This window comes from Aotus nancymaae, unplaced genomic scaffold (assembly GCF_030222135.1).
Source record: "Aotus nancymaae isolate 86718 unplaced genomic scaffold, 86718_ANA_hifiasm-v0.15.2.pri h1tg000031l, whole genome shotgun sequence".
Classification (NCBI taxonomy): domain Eukaryota; kingdom Metazoa; phylum Chordata; class Mammalia; order Primates; family Aotidae; genus Aotus; species Aotus nancymaae.
Genome location: NW_026988444.1, coordinates 5,535,909 through 5,545,872, shown reverse-complemented (window position 1 = coordinate 5,545,872; position 9,964 = coordinate 5,535,909). Strand labels below are relative to the sequence as shown.

The 9,964-nt window shown below is 65.8% G+C and overlaps 1 protein-coding gene across 1 annotated transcript in view; it reads right to left on the bottom strand.

Annotated features, from left to right (window-relative positions):
• Window positions 1-221: 221 nt before the first annotated feature.
• GPC1 (glypican 1) overlaps window positions 222-9,964 on the bottom strand; it is a 31,621-nt gene continuing 21,878 nt past the window's right edge. The window contains exons 2-9 of the mRNA XM_012465052.3: window positions 8,949-9,107; window positions 5,756-6,147; window positions 4,509-4,674; window positions 3,511-3,641; window positions 3,282-3,401; window positions 3,047-3,180; window positions 2,638-2,813; window positions 222-2,199 (exon numbers count right to left, since the gene is read on the bottom strand). Coding sequence (XP_012320475.2) covers window positions 1,967-2,199; window positions 2,638-2,813; window positions 3,047-3,180; window positions 3,282-3,401; window positions 3,511-3,641; window positions 4,509-4,674; window positions 5,756-6,147; window positions 8,949-9,107 — 1,511 coding nt within the window. The 3' untranslated portion in view covers window positions 222-1,966. The remainder of the gene's footprint in view (window positions 2,200-2,637; window positions 2,814-3,046; window positions 3,181-3,281; window positions 3,402-3,510; window positions 3,642-4,508; window positions 4,675-5,755; window positions 6,148-8,948; window positions 9,108-9,964) is intronic.

Below are 9,964 nucleotides of genomic sequence, written 5' to 3'. Positions count from 1 at the left end.
ATACTGGAGGCCGCCTGGGTCTCTGTGCCCTGGCCTCTTCCTTCCCTTCTCCCCTGCACCAAGAAGAGGTGCGGACAGGCCTGAGTCTGCCCAGGGCGAGCTGGAGCCGCCAACAGGCTGACAGGTGCAGCTGGCAGGGCCTGCAGTTCACCCCGAATATGGCAGTGCGGTCTATGCCCAAGCCCCAGACATGTACATGCACAGACACACACACTCTCCCCCTCTCTCCATGAGGCCTCCTCTGCTGTACGTCTCCAGCCTTTTATTCATACAAGGACTAAAAGAACACACGGCACCCGCTGACAGAGCGGTGGGGGGCGTCGTGGAGGAAGGACACGCAGGCTCGGCCACTGCCCTGACCAGTGACCACCCAGGGCTGCCCCTTCAGAGGTGAGCGTAGGGGGTCTGAGCGCTGTCCCCAGGCTGTATGTGTGCAGCAGGAGCGCTGCTGTCCTGGCGCCTGGCATCACTGTGCCAGAGTCCCCAGCCCACCCCAGCACTGGCAGGGTTATTATGGGGTGGACATGCCTGCGTCAGGGGGTCCTGAACCCAAGACATCTAAAGTCGGGCTGCAGAGAACAGAAGCCACGGAGACCCGACCAGCGACCGGGACCTCCATCCACCGTGGGACGGTGATGAAAAGCAAGGCAGGACTAAGCGGCCTCCTCAGGGCCAGCGCGGTCAGGACGCTGCCCCCAGACCCTCGGGGTCCTCCTCCCCCTGCAGGACCCCTTCCCAACACGACACCCCTCCCCAGGGCTGCCTGGCAGCTGGAGTACAGGAGGGAGGGTCCGTCCAGGCCTGGGGCAGGTCCTGATGGCCTCAGTGATGGTCCAAGGGGGGCCCCATGTCCCTCCAAAGCTATTTGGGAGGAGTGAACAGCTCTCAGTGAACGAGGGCAGAATTGTCAGTAAATGTATGCACGTTTGGAAAAGCCCTTAACTATCCAAGTCCCCTGTCCCCTGCAGCTGGCTGGGTCGGGAAGGGACCTAGGCGTTCCTGTCTGCAGCGCTGGGTCTCCCCAGACACCAGCAGCCCTGTGGGCAGGTGACAGCCGAGGGTCCCTGTGAGCCCTGGCCTGTGTCACCCTGAACAGGGAGGCCCTGGTTCCTGAGCTGGGTGAAGGCAGGAGCAGGCGGGTCCAGGCTGCTCCTCGGCCCTTGGGGTCCTTACGATGCAGCCCTGGACCCCAGCAAGGCCTGCCCCGTGAGCCCCATGTGTAAGCGGGCAGCCCACATCCGCAGAGGCCATGCTTGGCCCAGCTCCCGCTCCTCCAGCAGAAGCCCAGGTGGGTCAGTGGCCCCTACTCTGTGCGTAGAGGGCCCCTGGCCGCAGGTCTTCAGGAGGACAGAGTCCTCACAGACTCCCCAGCCATGGTGCCTTCTCAGCCCACCCTGCAGACCTGGGGCCCCTCAATGGCACGGGGAGGTGGGGGCTGGGCTGTGCAGCTTCGCTGAGTGGGGGGTGTCATGCATCTCAGAGGCTCCGCTAGATGGTAGTCACTCAGACGGCCCTTGTGGGGCTTCTCTGGGGGCTGAGGGCTGGGCCAGGCCTGGCTGGTGGGCTCGGGTGGGAGTCCCAGTGGGAGGAGGCGGGGAGGAAGGCACAGGCTGGCCATGGCTCCAGCGGGTCGCTTTGAGGCCTCCTCCGCAGGCCTCGAAGGGCTGCTTCTGCAGCGGTGCAGGGAGCTGGGAGGGAGGGCTAGGCAGCTGGGGTGCCCCTGAGGTCCCTGAAATACATGGCTTGTGGGGACACTAGTGCCCAGCTGACCCGAGGACCTCATACAAAATTAAAAGGCAGAGAGGCAGGTGAGGCCAGGCCGGGGGCCAGAACCTGTGTGCCACCCCTGCTCAGAGCCACTGGCCCTCCCTGTCCCACCCCAGGCCTCTCCAGGCTGAGGTGAATTAAATATCGTCTGTTTTGTATTTTTGGCAAAGTCAGTCCTTGGCCTCTATCCCTGGGGCAGTTACCGCCACCGGGGCCTGGCGACTGTGAGGGCCAGGGCAAGGAGGAGGGGCAGGAGGAAGCTGGGGGGCTGAGGGTAGCTGGCAGCCGAGGTCTTCTGCCCTTCCTGCTCTGACAGGCCTGGGAGGGCATGCGTCAGGGGTGTCCGGGAGCTGGAGCTCTTCCTGCTGTTCTTCCGGCTGCAGAGGTCATCCGGACAGCCATCGCCGCTGCCTGAGCCGCTGCCATCGTCACCTGGGAAGGAGAGGAGGCTCCAGCAGGCTGGTCCCCACAGGAGACCCCGGCGAGGGTGCCACGTGCCAGGTGACCCCGACATCCTTTCGGTGTGGAAGCCCAGTGCCAGCTGCACCCTGCCTGCAGCACCCGATCCTCACAACCCATGAGGCTGGGAGATGCTCACTCCCTGGGGTTGCCGCCCTTTGTCCCTGGACCTAAAGCCAGACAGACATCCTGGCCAGGCCCCCAGGGCACCGCAGAGGCACGGGACTCAGTGACCGTGCCTGGACAGCACAGTGTCCTAAGAGTCGCTGTGGTGATGCTGGAGCTGAGGGCTCCTCAAGTGGGGGAACCTGGAGGGGAGTCGCCCCTTCAGCACCTGCCAACCCCGTCCCCGGCCCTCGCCCCCATCCCCGTCCCCGCCCCCGCCCCTCGCCTGCTGGGCTGTGCCCTCACTGGCATCCTGGAAGTCCACGTCGTTGCCGTTGTAGGCGCTGCGCAGCCGGTTGGTCATGATCTTCAGCTGCATGATCTGCTGCCGGATGGTCATGTCCGGCTTGGTGATGTCCACCTCCACCTCGGGGTTGTTAATCTGGTTGGCCAGGCCGTCGCCCATGACCTCGGGGAGGTATCTGGGGGCACGGTAGGAAGAGCTCAGGTCAGTGCTCCAGCCCCTGAAAAGGGCCATCCTCTGAGCCTGCCCAGCAGGCCTCCAGGGACCGAGCAGAGCCCATGCAGGCCGCAGAGAAGTGGGCCTCGAGGCCTCCAGCGAGGGATGCAGCCCCGTGCATACGGCACCTGGCCCAGGCCCAGCCCAAGGAGGACAGCATAAGAGGGAGGGCTGTGCCAGCAGGCGGGCACCTACCGGCCCCTGGCCATCCCGTTCCAGCAGCGGTCATCACTGGCAGTGCTCAGGGCCATCTTCTCGCTGCACAATGTCCCTGGGAGGCTGATCCAAAACTCCTGGACATCGCGGAGCTGGGCCTTGGCCTCGGAGACCTACGGGGCAGCAGTCAGGCCACTGGGCTGCTAGGCCCAGCCCATCTCTGCCCATCTGCCTCCCTCATGCCTAGCCCGGTGGGCAGGTGGGGGCCGCTCACCAGCTTCTCCAGCGTGCCTGAGGGTGGCCTCTCCCTCGGGGCCAGCTTGCCACGACGCTGCTTCTCCTCAGGCCTGGGGCCCTGGGGGTCGACCTTGGGGTTCCCGCAGCCCTGGATGACCTGGGGAGACACCGCAGGATCCTTGGGGAGCAGCAGGGCCCCTCAGGCCCGACGGGGCCCCATCCAGGACCCCCGCCCCGCTGTGCTTGTCACGCCCTCCTGCCCGCACCTTGGCTGTGAGCGTGTCCCTGTTGTCCTGGAGGGAGTTGATGGCCTCCGCCAGCCACGTGTGCACGCCGCCGATGACGCTTTCCACACCTGACGCGCCCCAGAACTTGTCGGTGATGAGCACCATGGAGTCTAGCACGGGAGGTAACACAGACGTGCGTCACCACACGTGCGTGCAGACGCACGGTCCTGACGGCACCAGCCGGTCGGCAGGGGAGACCCGCGAGCACACTCGGGTTAGCTTGTGTGATGTGTGCAGGCCACGTGCACTCGGCCTGGTCCACGCCCATGTGTGCACATGCGCCACGGGCAGAGGTGAACATGCGCACGCATGCCGGCTCCTCTCATGCCCCATACACATCAGTTCATGTGTGTGTTTCATGCACGGTCAGCGCATGCACATGTAAAGCTTATGCGTGTTGTCAGCTCCCATCACACTAGCACGTGTTGGTCCCGTGTCACACATGCTAGCACGTGATGGCACAGATGCAGACTTTCCCACCTCATGTAAGCACATGTGCACGTTAGCGGATTAAGAATGTACACATGAGCACACGCGTGCTGACGTTGATTCGGGTCAGCCCAGCTCATGCCACCACATGCACACTGGAGCACACGCTGCACTGTGGGCGCTGGCCCGCTGTGTGTCAGCAAGCATCACGCCAGCTCCCACGCGTTAGCCCGTCATGTGACAGTGCACGTAAGTGCTAGCTTCCCCGAGTGCTGGCCCCGTGAGTGACGCGTGTTGGCGTGTATGTTGGCATGTATGCACAGACGCGCTTGCTCGGTGGGGAAGGACAAGAAATGACAACCCCACAGGTTGACATTGGCAGCTGCCCCACGTCACCCTGCAGCGCCACCCAGAACTTGCCCTGGTTAGGGCATCCCTGATCAGGCCCCTGGATCCAAGCCCTGAACTAGGGACCACCCGCCTCCCAGGACCCCCTGCCGTGCACTCCCCAAGACAGTTCCAGGCTGCTCTGGCAGGTGGGGGCTCACCCAGAAGGTTTCTCCACTCGGCATCCAGGTCGGCCTGGTTGGCGAGGCAGCCCTTGAGCACGTTTCGGCAATAGTCGGGGCAGGGCCTGGCGCCAGGGACCCCCAGGCAGTGAGCACAGTAGACCAGCTTCATGACAGCCCGTGAGCACTCCGGGCCCAGGGGGACCTGGGGAGCAAGGCAGCCTGAGTCAGGCCCCAGGGCCCTGGGCGTGCTGGCCCCTGACCAGCCCCATCGGAGCCCCAGGATTGGGGGCTCTGGAGGGAAGTAAGGGGAGGTCTCTGCTCTGCCCCAACTTGCAATGGCCCTTGCCTGGCCCCGCCCTCCTTGGGGCCCTGCCAGCCCTCATTCTAATGATCTCGAGGGTCAAGGGACACTCCGCTGTTACTCATGCTCACAGGGAGGCATGAACAGCCTCACCAGCGTGCCGCTGAGCAAACTCGGGTCGGGGATGACTTGCCAAGGAGCTTGGAGGTGGGGGCAGTTCCCACCCAGGGCATGTGGGTCTGAGGCTGATGCCTCCCCATGTCCCACCCTAGCTGGGTCTGACACGTGCTGGCCTGCAAGGCCTCAGAGCCCCACCCTGCCCGGTCCCCACATGTTGTTCTCTTCTGTCTCCCATCCATCTGGACTCCACGGCCGGCTCAGCATCCAGCACCTGGCCCCCGGCCCTTCCCATCCTGGCCCATGACGGGGCTGGGCAGGGGAGGGCCAGCCTAGAGCTGCCTGCCTGGAGCAGGGCTCACGTCTACGGGTGGGCAATGACCAGGCCGTGGGCAGCAGCCAGTGCCAGAGGGACTGAGGCTGCGGGGCTGAGGCTGGAGGCTGGCCCGGAGGCCCGGGGATACAGGGTAGGAATAGGGGCTATATGAAGTCCCTTGGGCAGAGCATGGGGGTCTGGAGGGGCTGCTGGGGGCTCTGGGTGGAGGTGTAGGGGTCTGCAGGGGCTTCTGGGAGCCCCGGGGGTGGGGTGGGGTCTGCAGGGGTGTCTGGGAGCCCTGAGGGGGTGTGGAGGTCTGCAGGGGCTTCTGGGAGCCACAGGGGTGGGGTGGGGTCTGCAGGGGCTTCTGGGAGCCCCGGGGGTGGGGTGGGGTCTGCAGGGGTGTCTGGGAGCCCTGAGGGGGTGTGGAGGTCTGCAGGGGCTTCTGGGAGCCACAGGGGTGGGGTGGGGTCTGCAGGGGCTTCTGGGAGCCCCGGGGGTGGGGTGGGGTCTGCAGGGGCTTCTGGAAGCCCCGGGGGTGGGGCGCACCTGAGCCACCTTCCGGACCACGTCACCGGCCACGCCCAGGCCCTGCACGAAGGAGCGAGCGGCCACAAAGGCGCGTGTGGCCCGCAGGCGCAGCTCTCTGGGGGCCTCCCCGAAGGGCCGCAGCGCCTCGGCCTGCTTGCCCAGGCAGTCCAGGTAGTCGTCGGGCAGCAGCAGCTGGGGGTGCAGCTGCTTGAACAGGCGCTCCAGCAGGCGGGCCCAGAACTCGGCCAGCGTCTCCTCCAGGTGCAGGTTGGCGCCGCGGTAGTACAGGCGCAGCTCCGAGAACAGGTCCCGGAAGGCCCTGGCGTTCTGCGCGTACAGCTCTCCGAAGGCGCCGGGGAAGGCGTCCTGCAGCGCCCGCTCCGAGTCGTTCAGCAGCTGCTGGAAGTGGTCTGCGCACAGGGAGGGGCGTGAGGCCTGCGGGGCCCCTGCTCCCCCCACTGCCGAGGCAGCCGGACCGCAGGCGGGGCTCTGAGGATGCACTCTGAGGTCCTCGGAGCCGCACGCCACGCTGCAGCGGCTGTGGGCCCTGTGAGCATCCACGGGGCTCCCTGAGACCTCACCCCTGGCCTGGGGAGCAGAGGCCCACGTGGCAGGGTCCTGTCTCGGGTCTCAGGGGCTCTGACTGGGGCTCCAGTGGCTGTTTCTTAGCTGAGCTCTGGGCAGGAACAGATGCTCTGTGACTCAGTGATCCCCAAGAACACCCGGGGAGGGGCTGTTGCTAGAGATGGAGTCCCCTGGGGTGAGAGCAGCGGCCGGGCTGGTCTGTGCTTCCCTGCCAGCCGCTCCTGCTCTCCACCGGTCCCCATCTGTGGCCCCAGCCGCCTGCCCCTCGAGTCTCCAGCGGTGCTGCCCCTCACCCCACCCGTCTCTGCTGCTCTCCTGGGCTTCTTGTCTTCTCTCAGCTTCTGCGATCCAGAGGCCTCAGCTCTGAGCACCCCGAGCCTGTCTGAGGGCTTTGCGGGGCCTCCCGTAGACCAGAGCCCCAGGGTGGGAGCGGGAGGCCCAGGCCCAAACTCAGACTCCACGTGTGCGGCAGGCTCCGTGGCTTGGGGAAGAGCCCCTGCACCCGGTGCCTAGGATGGGACCCCGGACTTCCCCACGCCATCTGGAAGTGAGCCTTCTGGGTCTGTAACTGCTCAGAGCTTCCCTAGGGCTGTGGTCGGCCTTGCCCTCAGGCTCCAGGGGCTCGACGGCCCCCCGGGGTGCTCCAGGGATGCGGGGTAGAGGTTCTCGTCCGAGGCATGGTGGCTGCCAGGCCTGAGATCTCGGGACCAGCCCCCATGCTGACCCTGGCAAGGCCTGGGACTACAGGGGTGTCAGGGGCAGCTCCCAGGCCGCTGTGGGGAGGGCGGACAGGCCATGCGACTGTCCATTGTCCGCCTCAGGTCCTGGTGCCTGGAACACCCTGGCCTCTTCCAGAAAGGGGCAGTTTACAGTTCACGTGTTACCCCAGACACACCTGCAGGGCCGTGGGCCACACCCCAGGACAGCCCCAAGCTCTCCCTCCTGCCAGGCCCCTCGAAGCTGCCCCTGATGGCTGGTGGCGGGGGCGGGCACGGGGCTCCAAATGCTCAAACACAACAACCAGGGACCGAGCCAGGCCCGCCTCCTACCGGCTCCCACCAGCACTGCAGACGACTGTGGGGTCCTCGGCTGCCCTCCTCTGTGGGCCAGGAGGGACCAGCAGCTGCCAATGGGGGAGGAGGTGGGGAGGGTGGGGGTGGGACAGGACTCCTGGGGGTAGGAGCACAGCTGGGCCTTGGGCACATAATGGGTCATTTTCAACACAAATTAGTGTCCCCAAGGGGGGGCCTGTGTTTTCATGTCAAAGACGGGAGAGTCTAACAGGAAGGCTGGAGGCTTCCAGCAGAGGGAGGGTGGCGGCAGGCTGCTGACACGGGAGGTGCCTCAGAGTGGGGCAGGGGCATGGACCCCCCTCAGAGCCAGGAGGAGGCAGGCAGGACGAGGTCGGTGAGGGGCGGAGGGTCTTAGCAGGAGGCGGAAGGGGCAGGGCTGGTGGCATGCTGGGGCTGGAGCCAGGGCTTAGTGACGCTGCAGAGAAACTGAGGCCCAGGATAGAGTGGAGGAGGTGAGTGGGGTCCCCATACTCAGGACAGATGCAAGGGGCTAGGGAAGGCTCCTGACTTGGGATGTAGGGACTCGCTTCCTGGGTCCAGCTGGGCAGGAGGAAGGAGGGTCCCAGAGGGTCCACGAGCGTCCCATGGGTCCCACATGGGGGTGGGGGAGGGGGCTGAGCTTTGAGCGTCGATGTCAAAGTCACAGAGAGGGAGCTTCTGAACCCACCGCAGCCCTGTGGAAATGGCCTTGGGGGCTCCTGGGGACAGCAGACCCTCCTTGGGGCCTGGGAGGCCACAGCAGGTGTTCAGGAGCCAGAGAGGCAGGGACACTGGACAAATCAGGGCCCAGCAGCAGCGGCTGTCCCTCATGGCCACACCGAGCCCTGCAGCCTCAGCGCTCCACCCCTCCCGTCTGCTCAGGCTCAGTTTCCGGATGCCCCTGACCCGCCGGCCACAGGGGCAGGACCTCAGCCCAGGCCGCCTCCCTCCACTGAGTTCTTGTGTTTCTGATCAGAGGTCACTTCCTGGGGGCCCCCCGACCCCACGCTGTCCCCCTGGAGGTGCCCGATGCTCTGTGCCCAGACACATGGTGAGGCTCGGCCCAGGGCTGAGGAGTATGCAGCTCTGACACAGCAGTTGATGGGCTGTGAGGCCTGAGGGGTCACTCCCCGGGCCCCCAAACTCCTGCCCCGATATAAAGGGCTGAGTGGTGGCCACTCTGGGCAGGCCCGGCCCTCTGCAGCTCTGTCGCCAGCCCGAGCGTCTCAGCCCTCGAACTGAGCAGCCTGGGGCACTCGAGGAGCTGCAGGCTTGGCCCAGGCCTCTCTCTGCAGGCGCTCGAGAGAATCTATCGGGGGCAGGAGCATCTGAGGGGCCGTTGGGACAGGACTTCTGTCCCCAAATGCGCACTGGTAATGGGCTGTGCACACCCCCAGCTGGGTGTCAAACCCTGCAGATCCCGCCTGAGGGCAGCCCCCACACCCCAGTTGGGGCTTCAACCTAGCACCCCAACCCTAAAGCACTAACTCCCCCGCCTCCTCCTGCGAATCCCCCACCCTCCGCATTGACAGCGTGCCTGCCCCCCCACGCCCAGCACCCTGCGAGACACTCACCGTCGAAGCCGCGCAGCTGGGTGGCGAGCATGGCCTGCAGGGCTCGGCTGCTGTCCCGGAGCGCAGTCTCCAGCTCGGCGCGGCTGCGGTTGGCCAGGTTCTCCTCCATCTCGCTGGTGCAGCAGGTGTAGCCCTGGGGGCAGATGCGCAGGTGCTCACCTGCGGGGAAAGGCCAGCGTGAGGGAGGGGCTGGGACCGAGCTGGGAGCCAGGCGGGCAGCCTCACGCTCTCCTGGGCAGAAGGATGGCAGACCCGGGATGGAGCACAGCTCAGTGGCAGACCAGCCTGGGGGTGCGCTGGGTGAAGGCAGAAATGGTGCGGTGTGGGGGAGGAAGAGGCCGGGCCTGGTCCCGTAGCTCCTGTGCCTGACACCGGAGCAGGGCTTCCTCTGCAGGGCAGGAGGTGCCTTGGGCAAGTCCGGCCCCAGCCGACTGTCCCAGCAGCCATGACAAAAAACTGGCCTCCAGTTCCTGTGTGCAAGGCGGGAGGCGGCTAACAGGCCCGACAGGCCCTCTTACCCGGGCCCAGGGCTGAGGATGGGGAGGGAGGAAGGAATCCAATCCCCCTGCCTTCCCACACCAGCCCTGGGAGGCACCAAGCCCCCACTGCAAGGACAGCTGACCCCACCAACAGCGGGCGGCCAGAGGCAGTGGCCCCGCAGGACCCCAGGCACAAGTCTGGTGGGGGCAGGCATGCCCTGGTGCAGGTGGCAGGCACCACGAAGGGGACATTGGGGCAGGGCACACCCTGTGTGTCCTGGTGTCCTTGTGGAGTCCCCTCCTCTGCAGCTTGCCCTGGGCAGTAATAGCAATGGTGCCATCAGAGACAGCCTCCCCTCCTCGTGGGGAGTGGGCACAGGCTTTGAGTCAACCCTCAGCCCTGCTGTGCACAGCTCGGGACCCTTCCATGCCCGCCACAGGTGACGTGATGACCTGGTATAGTGTGTGGCATCAGGAAAAAGCGCACATTTAAAAGGGGGTGCATCTTGCTGTAGTGAGGCTGCTGCAATCCCCTTT